At 40.0% G+C, this 14,504-nt stretch overlaps 2 protein-coding genes across 6 annotated transcripts in view; both read left to right on the plus strand.

Moving 5' to 3' along the window:
- LOC131520469 (pleckstrin homology domain-containing family G member 2-like) overlaps positions 1-7,913 on the plus strand; it is a 39,894-nt gene extending 31,981 nt beyond the window's left edge. For 4 of the 5 annotated variants that reach the window (XM_058744719.1, XM_058744724.1, XM_058744723.1 and 1 more), the window contains 10 exons: positions 3,277-3,343; positions 4,505-4,551; positions 5,760-5,910; positions 6,111-6,242; positions 6,347-6,529; positions 6,666-6,758; positions 6,872-6,958; positions 7,113-7,146; positions 7,240-7,332; positions 7,424-7,584. In XM_058744719.1, coding sequence (XP_058600702.1) covers positions 3,277-3,343; positions 4,505-4,551; positions 5,760-5,910; positions 6,111-6,242; positions 6,347-6,529; positions 6,666-6,758; positions 6,872-6,958; positions 7,113-7,146; positions 7,240-7,332; positions 7,424-7,584 — 1,048 coding nt within the window. Of the gene's footprint in view, positions 1-3,276; positions 3,344-4,504; positions 4,552-5,759; positions 5,911-6,110; positions 6,243-6,346; positions 6,530-6,665; positions 6,759-6,871; positions 6,959-7,112; positions 7,147-7,239; positions 7,333-7,423; positions 7,585-7,704 lie in introns of those variants that run through there. The other variant, XM_058744720.1, reaches the window with a different exon arrangement.
- On the plus strand, positions 7,803-14,267 carry LOC131520468 (mucin-12-like). Its single transcript, XM_058744718.1, has 5 exons — positions 7,803-7,942; positions 8,133-8,375; positions 8,577-10,101; positions 10,194-11,244; positions 11,384-14,267. The coding sequence occupies exons 2-5, from the start codon at positions 8,172-8,174 to the stop codon at positions 13,260-13,262; spliced, it is 4,659 nt and encodes a 1,552-aa protein (XP_058600701.1). The 5' UTR covers positions 7,803-7,942; positions 8,133-8,171; the 3' UTR covers positions 13,263-14,267.
- The last annotated feature ends 237 nt before the right edge of the window (positions 14,268-14,504 follow it).

Below are 14,504 nucleotides of genomic sequence, written 5' to 3' on the forward strand. Positions count from 1 at the left end.
CTGTTGAGTCTACTTTCTTGGCACCGGTCAGAGCTTTAGGACACATACAGATGTCATTTTCCTCTTAGCCAAAGCAGCCGGGCTCCGAGGTAGAGCTCAGGCCCCTGTGGTGAACGAGGCACACATGACCTGACAGAGAGTGAGGGTGCAGCCAAGCGAGCAGTGCATCCTGGGACAGCAGACAGGACTTATTTTGTTCCCACAGACATCTGTCCAGTTATAGTGAAGCATTGTAAATTGTGCCTTTACACTGGAATGCTGCATTTGTCTTTTGCAGCGACTGCAACAGAACAGGCTGTTTTTGCTGGCTTGGGAATCTCCTCTCTATTTTGCAGTGATGAAAACATTCCACTGCTGACTCATTCTTGTGTTTTGCAATAGTTCTTTTAAAACCTTATTACCAGTTCTTATTGTTCTAGGTTTATTTTAGCATTTGTAATCGCACCCTTATGTTTTTTCCCATTCTGATGGCCTTAAATGGGTGTTAAAACTTCAGGGTCAGCTACATGGCACATTGTCCTCTTGTGACTCTTCAGAATAGACCTTTTTAAAGCCATTCTAAATACATAATAAATATACAATTTCAAACTTTGGGGGTCAAAGCTTTTTGAGCTGTTTTTTTTTGTTGTTGTTGTTGTTGTTTTTTTAAAGAAAATAATACCTTTATTGAGCATTTGCATTTGCATAATTTGACAAAAATTACAGCTTGATTTAAAATGACAAAAAAATATTCTACTCAAAAGTGATATTATGCTTGATGTTTTTCTTTTTTTTCTTTACATGTCCCATTTTATCTTAAGTTTGCCTAGGTAACCAAGCACACTAACTTAAGAAAAAAAACCCCATTTCATCACAACCATGGGGCAGCCATCATTTTTTACAAACAAATTATATAATTAATTTTCATAATATTTTATTTTTAATGATATTAGTAGTATGCATAAATATTTTTTCACTTTTTTTCAAATTTTTTTTTTTTCTATAATGAATTTTCAAAAGGCTTCCAAATCATTTTTAGTGATTTGAATGAAATTTGTTACTTAAAAAAATATTTAACCAATGGGTTATAAAAGATTTACAAAAATGGGACACCGTAGTCATCTACCAAGTACACATCAAGTGTACCATTTCAGTTGGGACCATGCCCCAGACAGATTTCCTCCATTAAGTGAGAGAGCAACAACCTTTACCTCCTTTGTGTGCTCATACGGGGTCACGGCCTGTCGTAGATTCAAATACACCTTAACACTGCGAACGCTCACTGTTTATTTCTTAATAAAGACAAATCTGTTTTTCCCTAAAGCACACATCTCACTGTCCTCGTGTCTCCCCACTGTCTCACTGTCTGCTTTGATCTCGTTTGAGAGAAATAATTTGTCCTGAGGATTTGTATATTGCATAAAAAAGAAGAATGACTGTGTGAATTTCCCCCACCATAGGATGCTGTGTCTCCAGCAAAAATAAAGGCTTGACTGCTGTGGGAAATACGAGCTAGATGAAAGGAACCGTAATGTAGCGAACTTCTGTTTGAGTTATACACACCATGTTAATGGATGAATGGTGGGAGTAGGACAAAAGAAAGGGATGAGACGAGGAGGAGAGTATGAATCGAGACAAGACGACAACTTATGAGTCGAGTCCAAAAAACAGAAAGGGTGAGGTGAAGACTGAAAGGGACAAAGGGAATTGTATTTTTTATATTCAGGGCCTCTTGCAGGTAACTCCCTGTTTTTGGTCATAACTCCTGAAAATAAATAAGTTGGAGTTATTCATTTTTTGCTGGTGTTTATTGTAGTTTGTTGTATGGTTTTACTACAATGTCTTAGTAGGCAATTCTTACATGGTCAAAGAACCAATCTGGTGTCTTAATGTCTTAAATTTCCCATTTTACCTCAAGTAATACCACAAACACTTTTGTATGTACTGTATCTGGCAAAGAAGAACCTGGGAAAGTATTAAGCATGCACATAACACACATATTTCAAGTCTCAAACTATTGGTCCGCCAACACTTTCCTGGGATTTGAGAGAAGGGGCCAAAACCTCACAAGATTTGCCAAGATCTAATTGAATCCAACTTATCTACTACAGTTCGGACTAGAAAGCAGATACGTGTGGCTTTGAATCGACAGTAACGTCTTTATTGTTTTACAATTCCAAATTACTCAACTATGTGTTGTTATTATGCCACACCTTTCAAGACAATCAAGTCATCACTTGGGAACATCCCATCCCTACAGGCACCTCGAACACCAAGCTCTTTGGACAATCCAAGAAAACATGCATGAACTCTATTCAATTTCCTTTATAACCACAGTGAAGTCCCCCTACAACAAAGGTCAGCCACTAAATGAATTTCGTCTTCAGAGGGGAAGAGAGGATGATGAAGGCTGCGGTTTCCTTCCGAACTTTTCCCCTCAGCCACATGAAGTAAAGTCCATAGTGTTTAGAGAGTGTCACGTTGTTTTCTTTCACGATATAGAAGAAGGGTTTCCCTCGAGACTGACCAGCCTGGCAGTTTGGGGGCCTCTTGGGAACGACAGTTGGAGTTTCGCTAATGGACCAAATGAAATACGGCGTGCCTGGTCGAGCCATCATATAGCTTTCGTTCAACCCTTCCTTCAAAACACAGTCAGGGAATGTCAAACCACTCAACCTCGGTTGAAAAAGTCCCACTGGCCACAAGAGATCATATCAAACTCCATAACACTGAGGGAAAATCCATTTGATTCCATCTCGTGTTTGAGGTACAATAGAGATTGTTTCACTAAACCAAGCCCAGGCTTCCTTTATTGCATTCCAGACACTGTTACTAACCAATATAATTCAAAATTGATGTTTTCCATTGATTTACTACCTGAAATGAGACTTTTCCCCACTAGCAGAATGCACTGCAGAAAGGTTTTCAATTTTGACTGTGGGGATATTGGGGTATGTTTGGAGGAAATCGAGCCAAAATGAGAAGTATCCCATCTGTGTGCATTTAAGCAATGGTTTGGTCTAAATGATAAAAAAGAAATGAATGCTGTTTGGAAACGCAGGCTGGAGTTGGAGCCCGTTCCAGTCAAGAGTGTCCTCTTGAAACTCCAGTCCCAGATGTTTCCTCAGAAAGGGAATAACATCATTTAGACAAAGACATAGTCCAAGTCTCATGTCAGAAAACTGGTCTTCATAAGCCACTTGATGAATTTGTCAGCTTGCAAATGCTTTTGTGAGAACATGTGAGCAGAAATACGTGTCATGCACCAAAACTGACTTGATTCTTGTTTTTTTACAGTGAGCTTTTAGAAGATCTGGAACGTAGTCCACATGCGGCAGCCATAGCAGAGTGCTTTGTGGAGAGGGTAAGCACATGACTTAGTAAAATATACATTTTTTTCCTGTTCCTTCCACACAATGCACATATCTTAAGACAAGGAGTTTGTGTTTTAATGCACGTCATTCTAGAAGTGTTGGCTAAGGAAAATCCAGTTTTGTTCATTTGTAATCTTGGGGCCCTCACTTGGCAATATGGCAGAAGCACACAGATATGTTAGGGCCAGAAAAACAGATGGACTCTGTGAAACGAAACCTAAACATATCAGCAAACAGTGTTGAACTTTTAACACATGCACACGTCACCTAAGTGCATTTGCAGACACGTTTGCCGTTCTTGTCTCCACACCACAATGACACAACAATGAGCAGACCAGGCTGGGATGGGAACCAGACAAGGACATCATTGTTTGGAGTGCTAGAGAGGTCGAATGTGCTCATGGCTCTTTCTGCAAAGATTTGTTTCATGGTTTGGAAGAAGGAAATCATTCTTTACCTTTAATCGCCTGAGGCTGTGTCTCCATCTCAAGCACCGAGACCCAATGTTTACCTCCTACTGAAACGGCCACTGTTAGGATCAATTAGCGCTGGCCTAGGAAGCAGAGAGTACATTCGATTAAGCCATTACCGGTGGGTTATTTTGAGGGTTTAGCTCAATTGTACCTTCTCTAATGTTGCAGAGTCTCAAAGTCAAGTTTTTTTCCCCATAATCTCTGCAACATCAAAAAAATTAAAACTTGTTCCAAATCAAGCAGTGCCTCTAGACTAGATATCAGGCTCCAAATAGAGCACAACGTATTAGATGTGTTTACATGCTCATACAGATGTAGTTCAGTGACTGTAACTCTGCATCTGCTGAGCTGCCCATATCTGGTCAGATCTGGGTATACTGGCCATTGCCAAAGCAGATGATGGGGTTCACTTGATTGGTTTGTTTTGGTACTGTTTCTGTTTTTGGTACACAAACATTTAGTGGAAAATTCTCCCACATACTGCCAAGTGAATGCCAGTCTAGATTGTGCCATTTTTATTCGTCTGTTATATTTGTGTCTGGTTTCATAACTCTGAACTCTGTATATTTTTGATGCCCATAGTTAGTAGTGCACTTTTGTTCATAGTTGATAATTGCAAGCATTATCTTTGAAGTCAATATTGTAACAATAATTTATGATTTTTTTTTTTTTTTTTAGAGTGAAGCTTTTGACATTTACACCATATATTGCATGAATTACCCCAAGTAAGTGAAGAATATTTCTATTCCTCTGATATGATTATTAAAGTAGCCTACCATTCAAAAGTTTGGGTTGGTTAGATTTTTGTGTGTGTTGAATAAATAAATACTTTTATTCAAAAAGGTTTCAACAAAAATGATAGTAAAGACATTTACAATGTATTTCTGAAAACGAAATCTATCATAGTTTTCAACATTGATTCAAGTAAGAAATAGTTCCTGGGCACCAAATCAGCATATTAGAATGATTTCTGAAGGATCATGGGACACTGAAGACTGGAATAATGAAGCTGAAAATTCAGCTTTTCCATGACAGGAATAAATGACATTTTGAAATATATTCAAATACAAATGCAACAATATTTCACAGGTATTACTGTTTTTACTTAATTTTAATCAAATAAATACAAGCTTGTTGAGCATAAGAGACACAAAACAAATGAATAAATGTATATTTAAAAAAAACCTGTAATTATAACATTTTGAACTGCCGAAATAGTTACAAACCCTAATTGCCCCGCATGTATCCCTGAAAGCTCTTTTACAAACCTTAATTTCCCCGCATGTATCCCTGAAAGCTCTGTTGCATAATGATAAAAGTATGTGGCATTTTTGTGGAAAGCATAATTAGAATCATGTGATGTAGATGTCAACCACAGTGATGTATAGTCATGTAAGATATTTTTGATGAATGTCATGTGGTTTTAATTAGTCAGTGTTAGCTATATGTCTAGTAGAAAAATTAGACATATCAGAGGCAAACATGCTTGGGTGATGACTACTTGGAAATAGTTTTCAGCCCCTCTCTTAGTATTCCCATGGGCCTCTGGTACAGCAGCAGCAGCAGATGTTCTGCTAGAAAAGATTCTGATCCACCTTTAGAGAATTATTAATGCAAATAACTGCAGTCACTCAGATTCTGAAAAGTACTCATTATATATGCATCTAATAGTGGTGGGGGAAAAAAATAAAACGCTGTTTGAAAATGAAAGAAATAGGAGGTTACACAAAAACAGTTGTATTTGATATTCAGAGACTGTATTTGAGAAGTCCGAGCATTTTGTAAGTACATTTGTAGGTTTACACAGCCATCAGCTGAATGCATTACTGCAGGCCTTAGGATAAGATAAAGTGCTGTCAGGCAAAGCTGCCAAACTGATGAGTCTCCCAGTAGACCACCCTGCTTAAATGTCTTCCTCCCTGTTTCCGTCCAGCTCAGTAACGGTCCTGCGGGACTGCATGAAGAACGAGAGCCTGGTGCGCTTCTTCCAGGAAAGGCAGGCCACTCTGTGTCACTCATTGCCTCTGGAGACTTACCTGCTGAAACCGGTGCAAAGGATTCTTAAATACCACCTCCTGCTGCAGGTCAGTGGAGTGCAATGCTTTAAATCCGATCCTGTTTTTCTTTTCTTTTCTTTTTCAAAATGATATGTTTTTTGCTGGAAGATGGTGTAGCTATGGCATCTGCTAGCAGGGGCAAATGGGGCCATGCTAGTAAACTTTAAAACAGACGTGTAACACTTGTCAGACTGTACAGCTGATCTGTTGTCTCCCCCTTGTGGTAGGAACTATCCAAACACTTTGATAAAAGTGATCCTGGGTATGAAGTGGTGGAAGATGCCATTATAACAATGACAGCAGTTGCCTGGTACATCAATGACATGAAGAGGAAACAGGAACATGCAGTCAGACTGCAGGTAATCCCAGCCATCAAATGCTCCCTATGACTTTTCACGGAATCAAATATTCAGTAACTCTGCAATTCATTTTTTGCAAATGCAAATGTTACTTCTTTTTATAGGAGATTGAGAGCTTGTTGCTGAACTGGACTGGGCCTGATCTCAGTGGTTTTGGAGAGCTGGTACTTGAAGGCTCCTTCCGGGTTCAGCGTGTGAAAAAGGAAAGAGCATTCTTTCTTTTTGACAAAATGCTTCTCATTGCCAAGAAGAGGCTGGATCATTTTATATACAGCACTCACATCTTTGTAAGTCATCATCATTTGTGATCAGATTTCAGTTCTAAATCTACTATATATCTGCAGTAGGAGTGTAGAATTTTACTTAAAGCATGTATGATATGCAAAACTCATGTTTTTCTCTTTCTCCCTCTCATCATTCAAGTGCTGTAATCTGCTCTTAGTGGAAAACATGAAGGATCCCCTCTGTTTTAAAGTGTCCGACCAAACAATCCCAAAACAGCAACACATTGTTCAGGTAAAATATTTAAAATGCAAATCAGACGGATAACTTCATTACTGGAACATTTTGTGATAGTAATCAAAATGATAGTAATGAAAAGCTAAAAACCTTACTATACTTCTCTGTAGGCTAAAAACCAGGAGGAGAAGCGGCTGTGGCTACATTACCTCAAAAGGATGATAGTGGAAAACCATCCTGCATCCTTACCCCAAAAAGTAAGAGTTTTTTATGTGTCAAACTATGTATCATTGTATCAAGGATAATGTACAGTCAGAATTGACAAACGTTTTGAATTTGGTTAGTTCAGTTATACATGGTTTACAGATGGACACCAGAGCGCTAAATATCTATTTATAACATGTTTTCCAGGCAAGACAGGTTCTTGGTGACAACTTCTGTCAGTGTAAGTATTCTTTGCATTCTTGTCATTTTCAACTGTCGCTTGCGGAAATGAGTGTGACTGGCTGTGGATATTCATGTTTTGTACCATACTTAGCCCCACAGTTTGATCAGGATCCAATAAGAAAACCAATGCCTTCTCCACGACTGGATGATATTCATAACTACCACAGAGGAAGAAGGCAATCAGGTTTGGCATGTAGTGTTCATTAGAATACCTTAAAATACCAAGCCACGCTATTTCAAATACTCATAAAAGTGAACTTCATAATTCTTGACAGAGCCACCAGAGTTCATCTACACCCCTGAGAAAGCCAAGAAAAGCCTTCCACTCCTCCTCGAGGGTAACCTGCCATACAAGCGTGGGAGGAGACAATCTGGTGAATATATTTTTAAAGGCATAAAATTACGTTCTAAAAGTATTTTGAGTTATATACATTAGTGTTAAGTTATATTGATGCTGGCATCAAATTAAAATTATTGTACTTTTGCACTCTGACAAATATGGCATATAAAGTTTGTAAAGTTTAAAGTCTAAAATCTAATCTTGATATGCCTCAAGCACCTGCCAAAGATATTGAAGCTGTGTTCCAGCAAAGTGGTGAGTGTAGACTTTAGTTCTTTCACGTTATCTTGTTGTTCTTTGATCATTGATACTTTGAAAGTGAATGTGAAAAGTAAACATAATATGAAAAGAGATATAGATTTTAAAAGTAAAAAAGTAAACTCATTTTTGTGTCTATTTTTCTCCTTCTGATCTGCCATGGCCTCGCTGCTCATGGAATCCAGGTTGTTTAAAGGTATGAGAGAATTTCATTTTCTTCCATTTAAATATTACATATCGTACAATCTCAATTATGTCATTTTTGCAACATAATGCATAATGCAATAGGTTTTCTTCATACTTTTGGTATCACAGCTGTGATAAAATGTTTATCATTATTAAAATTTTTGTATATCTATGCTTCTGTCTATTTAATGGGTTTTCAGGCTGGCAGTGAAGGGGAGTTGTGCCCACAGGCTGATAGCATGGGCTCATCAGGCAGTACCAGCACTCTAGCATCCTCTGTCATTGAAGTTGAATCTGGCCGTGATGATCTGGCTTTATGTCAGGATGAGGATGACATGACCCCACTCCCTCCACCACCAACACTGTCCATTACTGAGGAAATCATGCAGTTCATTAACGAGAGCCGTGCTCGACAAGGCATGGCAGAGTTAACATCTGAAGTGGTACATATAGCACATTTTGACACCTAAAACAATATGCCAAGACAGTAATTGCTGTAGTAACTCAACACAATGCTTCATTGCTGTTGGTATACACATTGACATTAGTGACTTTGTAGTAATAATGCTGTTAATTTGTTAATGTAAGATTCTAGTTATAAGAAAATGGCATTTTACTCATTTATTCGTTTTCCACTGTGCCAGTTGACTCCAGAGTCCCCGGAAGTCCAGCCATCAGAGCCACAACAGTTAGATGAATCCAAACCACTAATAGCTGAGGTGGATGAAAATAAACCTCAGACCAACGATACCGAAAGATCAGAACCAGAAGAAACACTGGTAGATGTCTCAGACAAAGATGAGGACAGCCATCCATCCTGTGAAGCAAATGTTGCTCTACCAGAGGAGCTTGAGAAAGCATCATCACAATTGCACACCTCCAAAGAAGAGAATCAGTCAGGAGAGTTGACATTACCAGAGCCCAGTCATAGTGAATCATCCAAACCAGAAATGTTGAAGGTCACAGATGATAAGGGGGAAAAAGACACTGAGAACTCTATCAGTAAAAGTGAAGAACCTCATCTATCTGATAATTTGGACAAAACCATTGATGACACAGCATGTGTGGCTAAGTCAGCTTGTGCTCATGTTGCTACTGCATTAAAAGCAACTGACAGCTCTCTTGTCCCCAAAGCAGAACCTGAGCAAAAACTAACCAAAAGTGACAAGCAAATAATTGAGAAGATACGCAGCTATTACGAGGCAGCAGAGGCTGGTGTCGAGGAGGGTCAGACAACCCGAAGAAACAGCTTCTCTCATATTCCTGCTGGATTAGTGAAGGATTCGGTGTCTCGATTCAATGTTAGTGTTCGCCAAGACAGTCTACTTGAGTCTGAGAGTAGCCGCTCAGACTGTGTTGAAACTCATGCAGCATCTTCATTACTTCCAACATTAGACCAAGTTGAGCAGAATTTCAACCATGAGGAGCCTGCTGATACAGCCATTCCTCTTTCACATTCAGATGTTATCCAAGAACAAAAAGAATTATTACACAACAAGACTGCAAATAAAAAGGATGAAGACATTTGTGAGTTCAGTCCTTGTATGGAACTCTGGAAGGAGAAAGAAAGAACAGGCCAAGACTCTCTGAAAGTCTCTTTCCCAAAGGAAAAGATCTGTGGTGTAGATACAAATGCTTCTGAGGAAAACAAGGCATTCCTAAATTGCACAACAACCCAGATGCAGCATAAATGTGATCGTTCACAAAGCGATCCAGACACTTCAGACATATCTAATGTGCAGACAAAAGAGACCGCGGATACATCTCTTCAGTATGGAAGTAGAACAAGAGCTAGGATGTCCTCTAATGGAAACCTGGATGACCTTCCCAGCCAGATCAAAGTTGGCCGATGGTCTCGTCATGGCAAGGTGGTAACGTGTAGCCGTACCCTTTATGAAGGAATGGAAGAGGTACCAGATTTAGGATTTTTTGAGGGTGGACCAGTCAATCAATGCTTGGTAGAAAACTCAGAAAAGATTCTTAATAAAGTGCAAATGCTTGCACGCATGTACACAGCGAAAGCAAGCAGCATGAAAGTACCACTACACCAGAAGAAAACACGAGTGAGTAGGGGAGCATGGTCAGTGGAGGGAAAAGGGAGCACTTCACCCAAGTCTCGGCAAGTACAGCTACACCAGGGGGATATAAGGATCCTAAATCAGCCCACGGGTGAGTTCATAATCCATATATAATTCAATTTTGATCTTGTGTGATGTTATTCTACTCATTATTTTAAAATGTTACCTGTTGTTTTGTTGCAGAAGAATCTTCAGTATCAACACCTACTGAACCTTTTGGTCACATCATTTTAAGGGAGAAGCTGTCTACAACATATCACCAAGAAAATGATTGTAATCTCATTGGGCCCCCAGATGAGATCTCAACAAATGGATCCAATTCACTGTATTTTTCATCTGCTGAATCCTCTGCTACTTCGGTTCAAATATTAACAACTGTTATGGAATCACAGGTCTCTGTGATATCAGACCATAGAGAAAGCTCCTTAGAAAAATGTGAGTATAAACTACATGAAGGAGAACAAACCTTGTCAACTTGTGCTGGAACTCAAGTCCAAGCTGAGCCAGAAGTGCCATCCAAACTAGCTGGATTTCCATTGGACGAGCATGCTGACAATGTACTACAGTGCATTCAGGAGAGCCATTCATATGCTGTGGAGAAATCCACTGCAATAAATAGGACTGAAGAAAGACCGTTATTGCAAGAGGAGAACCCTGCTTTTGTGAGCAATTCTGGTCCAAGTAGTGAACTTTTTATTGACCCAGTAATCATTAAACATTTAGAAGAAGAGACTCACAGTGTAGAGGAGAAAAGGGGCTTAACTGTACAGCACTGTGAAAGCATATTGTCCATAGATGATAAACAAGATGAAATACATACAGGACATTTGAATTCCAAGCAGGACCAGGCTGATATTGAAACCACTAGCATGGAGGAAATAACACCTGTAGTGTCCTCTGTTAGCGAAGTTGGTCCATGTCCCCCATTACAGCCAGCACCCTGTGTTCTAAACACTGTAGTTATCTCTGAAGGGTCAGAGCTTTCAAACCCTTTAGCCCAGGAGGTTACAACAAGCCCTACACAACTGATGCCTCTGCTTGGTTCATGCGGCAAGTGTAGTCCACTGGATGTCAAATCCAAAGAAGACCTATGCAATAATTCAAAGACTTTGAGCCCACCCTGTACACCCCCTGTAGGTGGGCCTCCTTTGGATGAGCTACCAAGGTTTACTAGCCAAAGACCTTCCAATATACCCTTCACCAGTTGGAATCCATCATCTCCAGCCGCTCAGAGGTAGGCTGCTAAGCATGTCACAAACCAAGCTGTAGTAATAGGGTGTATCCAACTGCTATTTAAGTTATGACGTTGTAGTTTATATTACAGCAGTGTAAGTATTTGATTTCATTTTAATCTCTCTTATCTTGCCTTTTAGAGTGCCACATACTTCATTGCGGACTGAGGAACAGATTCAGGATATTTCAACTTCTGGCCTTTCTACTCTCAGACAATCTTTTCCCCAGGCTCCTAATGATAAGCCTTCAAACATTCCTTCTGTTTGTGAACGTCCATTAGATGCAAAACCACCATCTGCCTTTAGCCCAAACCACCGAATGCGATCACCCTCTCCAATTAGAAGTGCTCAGAACTCCAGACTGTCCTCAACAGCCTCAGCTCTTACAAAGTCTCTTGCTGCCTCTTGTATCAGTCAGACAATTTCCCAAACCATGGCCAAGAGAGGTGCACATCTTCAGACTGCTTCCCCACCTGTAAGCTCCTCTCCTCTGCCCACATCTTCTGTAAGGCTAAGGTCACCATCACCCAAACCCATCACCTTGGACTCAAGTGAGGAGTCAGGTTTTAGAAGTACATCCAGCACCGGGGTAGGAAGTCTACCCCTAAGGTCTTGTCCATCCCCATTCAGATCGAACAGTCTTCGATCTAGTCCAGCAACAGTTCAGACCCCTCCTCCTTACCGTAGTCAACGCTCAGTGTCCCCTGCACCTCCAGTTAGCCTCCATTCAGCTCCATCTGCTAACAGCCTAAACTCTGCTGCTCTTGAACAGCCTTCTTACACCAGTTTAAATGGTAATAATAACAATAACAACAGCTTAAGTAATAACGGATGGGCCACTGACCATAAAAAAGCACCACACTCAAATACGGGTGGACTCCCTCATTTCCATGATCCTCAAAGAACAACCTTGCACAATAGGGTTGCTCGTCCCTTTCCATCCTCTGAGCCTAGCTCCCGTGTACAGTCCCCTTCTATTTGCCCATCTCCAGTCACCCGAATCTGCTCCCCTCCACCTGCTCCAATCCACTCCAGTCATCTGGTAACAAAGCCACCAAATCCCAGAGCCCCCAGGCAAGGTGGCTTTTTCACCCCTCTTTCTTTTGAGATCTCAAGATCAACATCAGCTTGTTCTTTATCTCCTTGTGAGAGCCCAAGAATCACCTCTCCACCCCCTATTGGCATTCCTGCAAGTGTTTGGGGCTTTGCTAATCCGCAGCCAAGGAATCCATCATTAACAAATGCATCTTCTCCAACAAAAGTGGAAACAAAAACAAACTCTACACAAAGAGGCACCAGAATCATCTCTCCTACCCCAATGGGAATGTCTTCATGTTCAGCAACCAACTCTCAGAGCCAGAGGAGGCTACGAGGAGCCAGTTTGCCCTTTGTTGCTCTAGGGGATAGACCACCCAGTCCAACTAGACACGAACGCAGGTCTTGGGCAGAAAGTGGACGATGGTCAGTGGGTTCAGAATTGGGGTTAACAAGTCCTCATGGGGGTTCATACAGTGGCAGCCCATCTTCTATCAGCCCAGGCCCTCTTTCACCTATTAGACTAACAACTGAAAGGACCAGTCATAGTGGAAAACATTTCACAAGTATCGCATGGCCGGATGTACATGATATGTTGACTAGATACAACACAGAGCCCAATACTGAAACTGATGCTTTGTCCTGCACCGAGACAGAGGAAGATGACATAGAGGTTGCAGAATCGACTTGTCGGAGCACCCTGATCTGTCCCTATGTCGCTCCAGCTAACCCAGATTTGAGAGAGAGTCCCATTCAATGCCCAACCGAAGAAAGTATTCCTAATCAAGGGTCCAAAACAACATTAAAAACCAGTTATGCCACCACTGTCAACTTGCAGATTGCCGGGAGTGGGAGGATAGCGTCTTTTAGCAATGCACAAGTCAGCCTGACTCAGACACTGTCCCCCGTAGCAGACAGCCAGAGCAGGAGAAGGGTCAGCATCAATAGCTGCAACCTCTCAATGCAGAACTGCAAAAGGCTTTGAGTGGTGTGCTCCTGGGGTCTGGTATGGTGCCTCGTACTTCAAAGACACTTTATCTGGCACTTAAGCATGTAACAGGCGTCAGCTTAGAGATCCAAGTCCACTCTACACAGACAAAAAAATTCATGGACTATAAAATACGGGTGTCAGCCAGTTGATACTATGGTCAGTGATTTTATTTGTTTTTTTAACCCTCAACCGTACTTCCTGGCCAGGATACCAGTAAAACATTAGTAAAAGACTGCTTTGCTATATTTGGCAGTAATTATTTTATTGCTTTTAAGACACTGTCATATGCAAATTTATTATATGTAATAGAACTAAAGCCTGTGTCATTAAGGACTTTCAGTTGGCTGTGATATATAAAGAACTTATTTATGAAGTAGTTGTTTTCTGGCACTTAACTCTTGTTTCTTTGTTTTGCACATTTTTCTCGAATGTGGTCCAGACGTGTCTGGAAAATAGTGTGTTTCAGACAAAACATTCTCATGTATCTTAAAATAAATTTTTATTGCCAGTGTTCTATATGGATTTGGTTAATAATACATTTGAAAACAAGGGAACATGAATTAATACAAACATCTGATCTGATATTTTGCATTGATGAAAATGTTTGCTGTACACAATGAAAAAGCATTCCATCACGCCCAAGAAATGTATTCTGGTGTGGACTAAGACCAGGAAATGCTGATCAAATGGACTCTTGATTTTGTTTTCATTTTTATTGTATTTTTAATGTAATACATTGTTGATTTCTAAAGGAGATTGTCACAATCAATGAATGCTTAAGCCAATTAAACTTGTAGGCTATATCTCAGATTTGTTTACCTAAGGCCTTTATTCTCCATAACATGCCTGCTATAAATGGAGCAAAGAAAACAGATGTTCACACCTACTCTCTGTACTTACTGTCAAAAAAAACAAACAAACAAAAAAAAATCCACAATTTTCACACTGTATGGAAAATGTTCTGTTATTTGTACCTAAATAAAACCTTGCATAGTGTAATTCTGATTGAGCCATTATTACCACAACTTTATTTTTAGTTTAAAATTGTATTTTGTTGTGATATCATGGTTGATTTTATATGCGTCTAAAAGGAGGGGAAAAGCACAGGACCTGAATAATGTCACATTTTTCCAAATGCTCGGTAAAAAGTAGGAGTTCATAGCATAATGCCAAACTGAAAAATCCGAGAACTGCATTTTAAAGACAAATAAATAAACATAGATAAAGTTGCATTAG

The sequence above is a fragment of the Onychostoma macrolepis genome, chromosome 15 (assembly GCF_012432095.1).
Source record: "Onychostoma macrolepis isolate SWU-2019 chromosome 15, ASM1243209v1, whole genome shotgun sequence".
Lineage (NCBI taxonomy): Eukaryota > Metazoa > Chordata > Actinopteri > Cypriniformes > Cyprinidae > Onychostoma > Onychostoma macrolepis.

Excerpts from the sequence above, each read along its gene's own strand:
- LOC131520468 (XM_058744718.1), top strand. The coding sequence starts at position 8,172 with ATGGGCTCATCAGGCAGTACCAGCACTCTAGCATCCTCTGTCATTGAA. Across the intron at positions 8,376-8,576 it reads CAGAGTTAACATCTGAAGTG|TTGACTCCAGAGTCCCCGGA; the intron begins GTACATATAGCA and ends CCACTGTGCCAG. Across the intron at positions 11,245-11,383 it reads TCATCTCCAGCCGCTCAGAG|AGTGCCACATACTTCATTGC; the intron begins GTAGGCTGCTAA and ends CTTGCCTTTTAG.